Source organism: Semicossyphus pulcher, unplaced genomic scaffold (genome assembly GCF_022749685.1).
Source record: "Semicossyphus pulcher isolate SPU_LCO1_2020_fin unplaced genomic scaffold, fSemPul1.0.p SCAF_21, whole genome shotgun sequence".
In the NCBI taxonomy this organism is placed as follows: Eukaryota; Metazoa; Chordata; class Actinopteri; order Labriformes; family Labridae; genus Semicossyphus; species Semicossyphus pulcher.
The window spans coordinates 17,568,452-17,581,307 of NW_027211695.1; the positions used below are offsets into that span (position 1 = coordinate 17,568,452).

General features: G+C 42.0%; 2 protein-coding genes across 2 annotated transcripts; one reads left to right on the forward strand and one right to left on the reverse strand.

Annotated features, from left to right (window-relative positions):
• The first annotated feature begins 337 nt into the window (after nucleotides 1-337).
• ankrd53 (ankyrin repeat domain 53) lies at nucleotides 338-2,619 on the forward strand. The gene is made up of 6 exons (XM_069671713.1): nucleotides 338-359; nucleotides 685-763; nucleotides 1,203-1,402; nucleotides 1,685-1,849; nucleotides 1,926-2,046; nucleotides 2,116-2,619. The coding sequence occupies exons 1-6, from the start codon at nucleotides 355-357 to the stop codon at nucleotides 2,617-2,619; spliced, it is 1,074 nt and encodes a 357-aa protein (XP_069527814.1). The 5' UTR covers nucleotides 338-354.
• Nucleotides 2,620-4,148: 1,529 nt separating this feature from the next.
• On the reverse strand, nucleotides 4,149-11,058 carry tex261 (testis expressed 261). The gene is made up of 6 exons (XM_069672504.1): nucleotides 10,902-11,058; nucleotides 7,247-7,326; nucleotides 7,009-7,162; nucleotides 6,854-6,921; nucleotides 6,653-6,755; nucleotides 4,149-5,472 (listed from the first exon to the last, which is right to left on the reverse strand). Exons 1-6 carry the CDS (start codon nucleotides 10,969-10,971, stop codon nucleotides 5,357-5,359), a joined length of 591 nt encoding a protein of 196 aa, XP_069528605.1. The 5' UTR covers nucleotides 10,972-11,058; the 3' UTR covers nucleotides 4,149-5,356.
• Between the last annotated feature and the right edge of the window lie 1,798 nt (nucleotides 11,059-12,856).

Here is a 12,856-nt window from a genome sequence, read left to right on the forward strand (position 1 = left end):
ACCTATTTTTACTAAACTTAAACCTTTTATCTCACTTTTCAGAGAGAAAAAAATAGGCTTTCATAAAACAGTAGACTACTGAAAGTGCTTTATCATGACTCTAAAGTACAGAACCAAGACAAATTTACTACTTCTTTTTAATACCCCCGCTTTTATATAAGCTACTCAAACAATTTTAAAAGCCTATTATACACCTTAAAGACGTTTGTTTTGTGCATTTTTCTACGCTAAACAAAAAAAGACCTTGAAACATTTCCCTTAAATCACGGTTCACTTCCTGGTTTCTAGGTTTCCATGGTAACTATGGAACCTGTCAACAAATCCGGAAAACGGAGACGAGAAGAGAGAAGCAAAATGAGGTAAATACTGTTACGAATATTTAAGCTAATATGTTTATTTTATGTTCCTTAAGACTAAATCTAAAGTATTATATATTAGCCACGGTAGCTTAGCGGCTTTATTTTGCTATATGGGCCATTTTGACCGTTACATTCACTCCAACGCAAATAAGCTGACACATAAGTTGTGTCTGATTTTGCGACATGCTAAATACAATTTCGTCGAACTAATTGACCTGTTAAGTCTTTTTAAAGTTAGCTTAAATCTTTTTTTGTGTCTTGTGGTATTAAAAGTGTAATTTTTAGTGTTAATTTGCTGCCGTTTTGTTTGGAAACTTACCCACAGAGCTGCTCCAGACGGGCTCATGTTTCCAGCTGTTGCTGTCGGGAGCTCAGAGAAGCTGGATGGCAGCGTGAACAGACAGGTAGTCTCCTTAACATTACATATAGCCTAGGCTACTATTATGCTGATAGATATAGTGTATGTAGGATAACTTCTACAGCATTTACTTGAAGGGATGTACCTACACATATTATACACAATTAAAGGGAAACAAGTCAGAAAAATGGGTTTTAAATAGCCTCGTTACTGAAAAGAAAGGGTAGCTTGATAAGAAGGGAAATAATCAAACACACTTTCCGCTAAAAATGAACTTAAAATACTTGATTATAGTTAATTTAAATATTATGCACCTGTCTTGACCTGTCATGGCTGGAAGCAAACAGGCAAAAGAAGTCAAGCCATGAGGATGAGAAAGCTTGTATAATACTTGAGGGACATCTTTAAAGAAAAAACATCCCATTCAAACCAGAGAACATCATTGAGAGGACTCTTTGTGCCTGTTTTTGGGTTTCATCCTCCAGGGGCTGTCAGAGCTCCACATGGCCTGCCTTTACGGCCAGCTGGCCACCGTTCAGCTCCTGCTGGACTCTAGGCCGGAGCGGATCAACAGCAGCGACCAGCAGGGTCGCCGGCCTGTCCACATGCTACTGTCCTCCCGGAGCTCCCCCAAAGCCTCCTCCTGTCTCAGATACCTCCTGGAGCACGGGGCTGACGTCAGCGTGTAGGAGCCTTGACTTGTTTATTATCACTTTGCGCAGATTTATTTTCCATTATGGGTGTTTTTAGGAATTCTGTCAGCTGGATCCAGTCGCTCCCAGCTGTTAATTTTTAACAAAATAAAAGCTTAGAAGATAAGCAGAGTGCAAAAGTAAAATCATGATTGCAATGAGATGCTGCTGCGAGGGATAATGATGGTAATGATGATGATTATGATGACAAAGATGATGGCGATGAAGCTGGGAGGACAGAGGTTTTTTTAAATCACTTTTGCTGTGATTACCAGGACCACAGATTCAGGGGCGACCCCGCTGCACCTGGCTGCCTCTGCGGGCCTCCTGGAGTGCACAGAGATCCTGGTGCAGGCTGGAGCAGATGTGTCGGCCCGGGACAGCATGGGACTCACCCCTCTGGATTTTGCACGCATCTGTTGTCACAGGGAGGTAGCAAGGTAACTGAATGAATGATCATCACCGTAGTTAAGGTTTTCACAGATTTTTCTAACGGTCTCTTGTCTTTTGATGTAGGTATTTGAAAAGCTGCATGTGGCAGGAGGATAAGAGGAAAGAAATGCAGGAGAGGAAGCAGGCTCAAGCTTTATACACCAATCTTGTGGAAATGGTCAGACTGAATGATTGTAATAAAAAGGTAAGTTTGCATGTTGTGGAAATTCTTCAAACATATCTAAGAAACACACTTTCCGTTTTCCTTTTCCAGACGATGGTGAACAGGAAAGGTTTCCCTCTCCTGAAGGATTTCACCCGCCGAGCCCAGGTTAGCAAGTACCACACCAAGTGCCTCTCATCAGATCTGAAACCTACCAAGCACCCACAGAAGAACCAAGAGGACGGGACTAGTAAACCTCCAGCCTCATCCTCCAGGCCCTGGACCATCTTCCTGGGCCACCAGCCTGAGAAACCCCCAGTGGGAGAGCCAGACCTCCGAGGCAGCGTCACACTGTGGAAGGACATCAGCAGGCCGCCTCAGTACTCCACTAAGTGGGACAGCACGCCTCGCCCTGCCCCTGACCTGCCTCTGGATGTCCTTGAGAGGGTGTTGTTCCCCAGAGAGTTCCCCTCCAGGATCGCCTCCCCTCGGGACTTTGAGCCGCAGGACATCGTGGAGGTCCAGCACAGAGGATACCCCCAAGGGCGGAGCACCTCCCCCTGGACAGAGGTGGCCATGCACCTGGTGGAGGTGCTGGAGTTCGGACACTACTGATGCTCGGATCCTGTACTGGAGGAGCTTGGTGAAGTAGGGTGTTGAAGACATTTATTAAAACTCATCTGGCATTCAAATATTTCAGGAAGCCATTTTCAGATTTATAATGATTCGTAGTTGTTATATTAAATTAACATGTAGGCATTATAATTATAGGGTTAGGAAAACATGTATAGATGTCAGGCAGTGTCCTCTGTACAATTAGAGATGTTCTGATGCCATTTGTACTTCCTGATTTCAATCCTGAGACCTGTACCTGAGTATCGGACTTCTCTAATACCAGAGTGATTAAAAAATATACTTATTACTGGTGGAAAAACACTTATTGCTGACATGTTACTCTTCTTACAATGTAATGGTGTTTCTTTGATAATTTACCTGAAGCCTATTAATTTATTTTCCTGGTAATTGCATTGGAACACTCGTACGTACAATCTAAAGGGAACTAACAGGCACACAAGCAGATGTTCCCTTACAAAACAACCTGCCAACACTCCACTTCACCTCAAAGTGACAGAATTAAAAATGTCACACACTCCAAAAACAAACGTTGAACGAAGGGGGTGACTGAAAGGTGAGAAAACCTGCGTGAACTGGGTCACCTGTCACACGTGTACCCCTACACTTCTACTGATCCCCCCCAGGGGGAACCGACTCGGGATCCAGGTGAGGGCTTGTCAACAGCAGGTGTGTGACTGCGAGCTGTGGCCTGTCAGCCGAAGGTGTGTGTGTGTGAGTGTGTCGGATTTGTCTTTTTCTTTTACTTCATGAAGCACTTCACACGTCAAAGGGGGTCAAAGGTCACACTAGTCTCCACCAGGTGCAGAGACACACACGATTTGAGATATAAAAATGCTGGACATTCTGGCACACACACATAAATCTTGATTAAAGGTACAAGTAGGATTTTTCCTGCATTTTGTCAACAACAGATTGAAACTGGGCCCCTCCTCCTCCTGGGCTCTTCATCACTAGAAGCTCACTCCCACTCTCTCGTGCGAGAACACGCCCACCCCGCTGAGCTAACACCATCACGGTTACCTTTGCGCTAGCATGCTAACCGCCGGTTAGCTTGTCCTACCCGGTTTGAGGCACCTACCTGTCCAACCAAAAGAAGGCCACCTCTGCATCGCTCTTTTGCCATGTTCGCCGGTCTGAATGGGGCTCGGTTGCTAATTTGAACCACTCCCACACTCACCTGTACATTGCGATTAGCTCAGGGAACCACAACCGCGCCCCTCCTGAAAACGTGCTGTGCAAAGCAAAACGACAGAATAGATGCAGAGGGAAGGGTCTCACAAGGGTCAGCACACACTCAACAACACACATGTATAGCTGCCTATAAGTGATGATTTATTTTATATTTGTAAAAGTCTATTTTATTTTTATTATACCTTTAAAGTTCAGGTTTAAGTCACACCGAACAGGTGATGTTTTATTTTGAAAAGACGAGGTCTTTGCATTTATTTCCTTGAACCAAAAGCTGAAAAGAACCATTTAATCGAAGTTATTTCAACAATCTTTTTATTATTATTACAGTTGTGTGCATATCAGCCTGCAACGAATCGCACTCAGTAATTGGTAAAAAGAATTTCAGCCTCTTTAGAAGAAGTACGTCTTTCATCAAACCACTCGGAGCAGCTTTTGTCCCCCCCGACACCTGTAAGCTTTCAGGAGTCGTTGCACAGGTTTGATCTTCAGAAGCGTTTTCGCTTTGATGTTTTTCTTTGATGTCGGGTTAAACAAACGATCAATGTAAAAAAACAAAAAAAAAACAGTTTATTTGTGGGATTTTAAAAACAGTCCAAAAAAACAGAGTGTGTTGCAGCTGGTGATGAATGAGTAGACGAAAGACGAAGAAAACACTAAAAGAGAAAAGGTGCGTTTTTGTGGCCAGGTGTAAATCATCCAGAGGATTCATTTATTTCAGAGTGTTTGAATTGAAGAGGTTATCCTATCTAAGTGTCTTTATTGCCGTCTTTTCATTCATGTGATGCTACAGGGTCGAGAGTACTGAGGGCACGTCTTACCTTGAAATATCTCCATAAAACAGAAGCTGTTGTCTTCATTTTAATTGATCTTAACGAGCGCTTCTGTGGCACAAATTGGCACCAAAATCCAAAATCTTAGACGTCTGGATTTAGCCAAAAAGTACCAAAAGCTTTCACATTTATCTTATATGAGCCTGTCATGTGAGGAGAAAGTGTTTAACTGTTGAATTTTTTTTATGCTACTTTTGTGTATTAAAAGTAGAAGTGTGAGACCTACAAAACACAGATATTAAGACGACAACTGATGGTGATTTATCCGCCAAAGTCCAACGTCACGTGTATTTGTTGGTTGTTAATGTCAGACTCTGCACACACACATTTTAATACCAAAGCTTAAAAAATGGAGGAGTCCAAGATGACGATAAGAAAGCGTTACGCTACGAAGAAGATCCTCTCAGTGAGGTTTCTAGTAGATGTTGTTGGCAGTCAGTACACACACAGACAGACAGGGAGACGAACGCGGCCTGTGTAAACTCATCCAGCACGAAGCTCTGTCCTGTTCATTGGTCCGTCCTCTTCCTGTGCTCTTCTTCTTCTTCAACTTTGGCCACGGCTTCGATTTAGTCCCATCCATGAACACATTTCATTTCACAGTCCTTCCTGCTTCCCATTAACGCACACACACTCACTCACTCACTCACGCACACGCGCATGATCCTCGAGGCTGCACCCCGGGTCCGAGCCCCTCAGTACATTTTCTGTCGGCTGGGCAGCACTGCCTCCTTTAAGAAAGAGAAGATGAGGAGGATCCCAGACCTCTTCCCCCTCTTGCCCTTCGTGAAGTAATTAGATACAACATCATCTAGAGGGGGAAAAGAAATGATTACTTATGGATAAAACATATGTGCTGTGCAAAGTGACAGGGAGTAAAAAAACGTGTAATCTGTGTTCAAAAGTTTTCAACAAAGGTACATTAAAGCTCCCAAAATGGGGCACAAATCAACGTCCCTGGAATATATTCAATCTAAGCTATATGCCAAACAAGAAATGTTCCTTTTAAGGACCACCCCTGTAACAGATATAGGACTGCAAAAATGTCAGAAGAGCAAACTAAAATTTGCAAAAATGTTGGTACTTGACTTGCCGGGTCGAGCGGCAGAAGAAATAAATGTAGCTTTAATTGAAAGTAAAAACATTTTTATCATGAATTTATGGCATATGCACTTGCCGTGTTGTTTCCACCCTTCAACACATCAAAGGCAGAAGAACGCTTATTTCTACTTCTACAAATTCTACGCCACTACTACGCTTGTAGTCCGAGTAATATCGACCAATCACGTATCAGCAGGCTGCAGGGTATGCAGGAAAAACAGTCCGTGCAGAGAGCAAAAGCAGGAGGAACGTGATCCGCTATAATGACATCCCGGCTCCCATCAGCGGCTATCTGACGACGATTTAGCTTCTTATTGATCTCCATAAACAGACATCTGCATGCTAACAGCTAATAATCTGTTCTAGATCTGAAATTCAACTTGAGATGAATTCCCTTGACGCTGTGTCATGAAAGCCGTTCAGCGTTTAGATTTCCCGACGTCCTCGAATGCATCAAATCTCCTTTCAACAAACGAGCATTTTAAAGGTAGTTCTCTTCTCCTCTTGAGGACAGACCTGACACAGCTTCATTTTTACATTTTACAAATCTGCATCATGATGATGAAATTTCTGCAAAGGTAAGACGCGTTAATTAAAGTCAATCACAAGAAAAACTGTATCTGTACACAATGCCGTACGCAGAAAAGGAAGTCTTATCTAGAAGTCGTTTATCGCTAACCGCTGGCTGCACGCCCGGCATGTTCTCAGGCGCCCCCAGAGGCTACATCGTCGTCAGACTACAGCTGATGGGATCCGAGGTTGGAAGAACGCATTCCCAACTTGAGAAATGGGACCAGCCGAGGAGCACGAGCACCAAATGACCATTAAACAATTGGTTATGAAAATCTTGACAGCCACCAAAAGCAACAGGAGATTAAAAAAGAGCTCACCTCCTTGCTGCATGGTGGACGGAAGCACATTTTCTCCCGCTGACAGTGACACGAAGAAGGCGAAGGGGATCACCCACAGGCAGATGGTGAAGTATGCCAACACCTTGATGTCAGTCAGGACAAAAAATGCAATTTTATAAGTGAAGTAAAGAATTTAAATGGAAGAAAAAACTACTTTACAAAAGCCTGAGATGAGATTACCTCTGAGAATGGATAATATTCTTGTGCAAAGTACTGGAAGGCCATATAATGGTTCACCACCACCAACACTGGAGAGACGAGACAAAGAAGGATTGATGTTTGAAACAGGTTTTGTTTGTTGTAAAGATTAAAGAAGCCAAAGCGAGCGTACTCACCACAGGAGAGGATGAAGTTTGGGGAGCTGAGCAGGATGTAGGGGAACGTCTGCAGGAGGCCGAAGTACACCAGGTTGGTGAAGAGGCCGACTCCCACCATCAACACTGGGAAGCCTTCAAACACATAGAGACCTGCCAGCACACCTGTGGAGAACTGGACACATTCACACAAACATCAGCGCTGTTAGGATCATATTTAACAGCAGTATGTTCTTAAAAAGAAAGACTCTTTACTCACCAGGATCATGTACTTTATTATTCGACTGGTGGCTACTGTGTATTCTTCTATTAGTTCTGCCAGGTAGTACAGGCCAGCAGCTGGGAGGAGACAGAGAGACAATTACAGCCAGATAATGTCAAAGATTTTCATTTAAATAAATGTCTGTTAAGTCATCAAATCTATCGCTGAATGAGGTAACACAATGGTGATTGAGCCTATGGCCCACTGATGAAAGCCTTTGCATTTGCAGTATTACAGACTGGATGTCTGTGGCAATATTTGCGGAAAAAAACACAAGCGGCGCCCAGTTAGTGATGCGTTTTCCATCACCCAGCAGTGGTTGGTCTGCCAGAGAGGGTAGGCGGAGCTAAGCGGCTGCTTTTCCGCTCTCTGTAAGTGTTGCGAGTAAACAGTAATCTACTATGGCTGAACAAACAAAGAAAAGATGGATGACTACAGATACAACTTCAACAATAAGTGAAAATCCAAAGTAAAGGAGGGGCTGAAAGCTAAGTAGCAGCTAATGTTATACCCCTTTCCCACTTAAATTCAGCGCGTTGATGCAGGTTTTTCAGACCTGGGAAGACCCACTTATAGATGCCGATTGTCTCTTTTCCCATTGCTAGTGGAATATTCTTCTTTCGCTCTCTTTTCTGCTGCGTCACCGTCTGACGTCACAAACGTGCCCGAAACATGGTTAATAAACAGTGAAGATGTTACGGTGGTTAGGTCTTTATTGTATCTATTACTCATTCAGTCTGTGTATCAAACTCAGCGCCGACAAATTTTGAACGATGTTCGAGCGCTGCTCGGATGGAGACGGGCGGAATTTGTAGCTGAGATGATGAGGAGTCACAGAAGTTACAGACGGAGCATAGCATCGTACCGGGAAGGGGGCGGAGATTAGCGTGTCGACACAGGTTTTGTGATCCCATCAATGCCGATCGGAGTGCTACTACTACTCATTTAACCAGGGTCTGAATGCCGATTGTAACCGTTCCCACTAAGCAAAAAAGCTGAGTAGGTTTTCTGACCAGTGGGAAAGTGGCATTGGTTTTCAGGTTAGGATTCCTGCAGAGGTTTTTAACAGTAGGCGAATTTTCCACTCCAAAACGAATGCACCCAATAATCTAAACCAGTCAAAACACTAAATAAAGCAAATTCTAGTTGAAAAGCTGCGTCGCTTTAATCCTCTTCTGTGCAAACACGAGAGAGAGAGCACAGCAGCAGTTATTTTTTAAAGCTAACACAGTGGTATCAGATCGGTACTTAATAAAAAAAACCTCAATACACATCTATAAGTAACATATCAAAGAATAAGAAAAGAACATGACACCTGACCAGAAGGCGAGAAAACGTTCAGTATTTGACATTTTTATATTTCTGGTGCTAAAGACAAATTTCCGTCAGAACCCAAAAGGCATCGACATCCAATAGTTTGCTCTTATCAAAAGCCAGTGCAGCCAAATAATATCATAACAGTGGAGTAAGTTAGTAAAAAAGAAACAACGCAGACGTGACCAACAGCTATCGAGCTCATGAGGAATGAAGCCCAACGCGGCCTGAAAAGATCAAACCAGTCAAAACTCGAACGTCTGCGGGCTGAGCAAGGTGAGCAGAGGCTCTGAGAGCTTCATCATCGCACAGAGGCAATCTGTGCTTTCTAAAGACGCGGTCAAAAGAAACAGGGAGAAGAATGGTGGCTGCAGATTGCATCGCTCTTTTGACCTCTGCTATCAGACACACAAAGAGCCTAAACTTTGCTCCTCCTGTCAGCAGTGGACAGATGAGCACAATAAATAAAACGCCAATAACAAGAAAAAGGGCCTTTTTAAAAAAATCATTGCTGCTTGATGGATTTACCAGAGAAACCTAATAACAAGAACCTGCATTAAAGAGAAATGTTAGGATTAAAATAAAGAAGCAGTTTGTGTTTTAGCAACTTGTATCCTTGTTTGTATAAATTAGTAGGAGGTGGAAAGACACTGCGTATCGATCCTGAATAAGGAAAGTCGGGCTGAAGACTCTCACGGGTTACACATGCTCTTTCACCTACTTCTGGTTAGCATTGCAGTTACACAAAAGCAGCTTACAAGCAGCAACAAACCTCTATTATGTCCCCATTTCTAAGTGTTTATAAATGTATCTCTTGTCTTTATTATAGAGTTCATTAAAGTAAGTATTTACTAATGTTTTGCAGATCACTACTGGGCTGTGGTGGTGAAAAATCCTGCTGGCTCTTTCTTTTTGGTGATAACGTAGTAATAAATGTCAGTAATCCTTTGATAAATGCTCTCAAAAGTCTAAGAAGCACATTGTGCCGCAATAAATGTTAATAGGTTAATATAAGGGCACCTTACTGTGGAACAGCCTGCCAGAGGAAATTAAGCTAGCACCTAATTGCCTTTACCCTGACCTTATTATTTTAACCAACATTTGTTTTTAATCTATGTTTTTAGTTGTACCTGTACACCTCATATACATATAACACATGATTTGTTTGATTTGTGGTTGTATTTGTTTTATGGAAAGGTGCTATACAAATAAAGTTATTGTTATAAAAAGAATAAATATGTATGTAGCTAAAAAGAGATAGCAAATGTAATGCTGCTTAACCGTTCAACAGTCAAGTCAAGAGACTGTAGGACCTGATGAGTCAATATTTGTTCTTATGACTGGATTAAAAATTAAATATAATAATATAAATATAAATGCTTTTAAAGTCATGATTGACCATTTCTCCTCCTTGTCCCTACAGGATAATAAAAAGACTGTTTACTCGTTTCTCCTGCTACAATGCTGCTATAGAGAGTACAAAAGTAAACGTAACAAGTTTGACTGTCGTGTGAGTGACACTGACGGAGCCTGACAGCTGCAGCAGGTGTTACGTGGCCAGGTAACTAAAAGGCAACGTGGATAGGCACTTCGCCAAGTTTACAACAACAGTTTTAAAGCACACTCAATTCGTGTGAACTCTACTCTAGGTTAGCCTTACGACTTACCTACTGTATTGTCTAATGTAACAAACGACAATGCCCCAAAGATAACGGCAGCTACATTTGAAGTAATATTGGCTTGTTCGTATTAGCTTGAATGCTAACATTACCTTAAAGTACTGCTGCTAAATCTTACTAAATCTTGTATTTTCTGCTTGTCAGACATTTTAACACACTAACGGTATTAGCTGATTAATCGGCTGATTGATTACGTTGTGTCGATAAACCACAAAAGACTTAAAAACTAGAGAACGCTAGCTAAATGCTAACTACATGTTAGCAAACATTACATTCAGCAGATGTGTCTCATATGTCCTAAGTAAATAATTTAGAATTAAAATTCAATCAACAGTACAATATTTTTTGTTAATGGTGTACAGTCTTGACAAATGTTATTATTTTAATAGTCTTCGTTGCATATAACTTCCTTTGCTTTAAAGCTAGCTAGCTGTTCAGGTAGCTATCAGTTGCTCTGTGAATTAACACGGGTATCTTATGTATTCTTGAGGTTGAATTTCTGTTTGAATTTGCATTTTTATTATTAACCCATGCTCATTGTAAATCCGTGCCACATAAACTAAAAATGGTGTAACTTCACCTGCACACCCGGTCCGCTAGCATTAGAAAGCAGCTAGCAGCTCCGTTAGCACCTGCAGGGATTCCCAGCGTTCACTCACCTATTGCTAGAGTGACGAAGGATATCTGGATCACCAACGACAGCCAGCTGAGTAAATAAATAAACCACATCTCTCTGCATATGAAACAACACACAAAAAATATGAAAGGTGTACAGAAAACAGCTAGTTGGCTGCTGACTAGCAACTGGAGCGCCGGTCAAAGTTCCTCCCCTGTGTTCGCAGCGCAGGCTGAGGAGAGCAGAAGAGAGGGGCTTCACTCAGGGAGGGACGGGTTTGTTTTTGTTTTAGCGCCACGTGTGGTTGGAGGAGAAGTCTGACTGAAATATACAGGGTGTGTTGTAGCTACGACCTACTTATATGCGCTCTCATGTGCCATTACATATTCATACTGCTGTCCGTGACATCTGACCTTAAGTGTCTTTAAATTTATACTGGGATATGTGTCGTATGTGCTTGTCGTTGTACCACGCTGTAGTGTGTCTACTTTAACTGCTATTATACCATAGACTGTTTATGGTTCATACCGCAGGCTATGTATAATATTAAGGCAATATATCTTAGCAATTTTAAGCTTTAAGCTACACACAAAGACAACATTTTGTCATAATATCATCATAAATACAGCAATTATGAATTGGTATATGTTGTAATTTTGACCTAATATTGCATTTTTATTATTATTCTTTTTTGTCTTTCTTTTACTGGCAGAAATGGGCTCCCATATATCAGGCAAGCAAACCTTTTACGTAAGTATTATGTGTTGCACTTTACTTTACACATAGCTGTACCAGTTCAACAGCTAACAAATGCTATATGCTAAGTTTATCTCATGTTTAGACATCTTTCAGAGTCTGAGGCTTCCACTTTCATGATAAATATGCCCTAAACTCTATCTTCATTATAATTTTGTTTACTCCAAACTTCACTGTCGCTTCAAGGACTTAATTGGCAATGAGACCTGTGCGCTCAAAGCTCTCAGTCAATTACCTGACGGATGTTGAGAGTGCATCATCCCTTGTCCTTAAGATTTATCCGTATTTTATGAGATAATATTTGTGGAATCTAACAGCTAGGACCACTTTGTTTCTTCCCTTGTAGGATTTTAATTATTCCTATTAAGTAGTGTAGGGTTCAATACCTCAGGCATTTTCCACATCTCTTTGTAAACCAAGTTCATAGATAAAAACATAAGGTATGATTAGGATGGCTCCTGTCCAATTTCAGTGACCCACATTTGTGCTAACCCATTAGCCTCTTTGTATCAGTTTCAGACCCTCCTGTCTCTGTCATTATCTGTATGTCCCCATCTCTCTCTCTCTCTCTCACGCACACACACACACACACTGGCTCTTATGTGCATTGATTCAATAACACATTGAGGGCAGAATACATCACGGCATCCCAAAAGCTGACACCTTCTGAGATTGAGGAGGAAAACAATAAAAAATGCATGCTGGAGAGTGAAAAGGCCCGGACCTTCTCGTAAAGAGAGCTAAATAAAGTAAATATATAATGTGAAACAGTGTGAAGAAACTAAAATGGTGTCGGAGTCAAAGGTGGGAGTAATTTCATCCCCTCTTCAAACGCTTTTAACAAAGGCAGACGGGCGGGTGGACGGATGGCGTGGTGTGAGGGTGAGGTGCACGGGGTCGTTCATGCATGCATATATACAGTATCTGTGGCGAGGTGAGAAAACAAAAGGCGACCTGCCGCATTTAAAGATACTTTCAGGAGGAGGTGCGCAGATCACCTGAGGCTCTTAACTCAACAACACCTCTGAGAGCTTTAATGTGCCTAAAAAAACATGGCCGCCTCCGTCCTTCTGCTGGATCGAACTTTAAGAGGCGGACACCTAGGGGAGAGAAAAGGGCGAGGAGGGATCGTATAACCTAAGTGATTTTTTTCATCTATATTCTGTAGCTTAAAAAACCCTGCACTTAGATCATCTCAAACCCAGGCACCCAAATAGAACGATGTCAGGCGTTACACACGGC

Excerpts from the sequence above, each read along its gene's own strand:
- ankrd53 (XM_069671713.1), top strand. Across the intron at positions 764-1,202 it reads ATGGCAGCGTGAACAGACAG|GGGCTGTCAGAGCTCCACAT; the intron begins GTAGTCTCCTTA and ends TTCATCCTCCAG. Across the intron at positions 1,850-1,925 it reads TGTCACAGGGAGGTAGCAAG|GTATTTGAAAAGCTGCATGT; the intron begins GTAACTGAATGA and ends CTTTTGATGTAG.
- tex261 (XM_069672504.1), bottom strand. The coding sequence starts at position 10,971 with ATGTGGTTTATTTATTTACTCAGCTGGCTGTCGTTGGTGATCCAGATA. Across the intron at positions 6,922-7,008 it reads AAACTTCATCCTCTCCTGTG|TGTTGGTGGTGGTGAACCAT; the intron begins GTGAGTACGCTC and ends TCGTCTCTCCAG. Across the intron at positions 6,756-6,853 it reads AATATTATCCATTCTCAGAG|GTGTTGGCATACTTCACCAT; the intron begins GTAATCTCATCT and ends ACTGACATCAAG.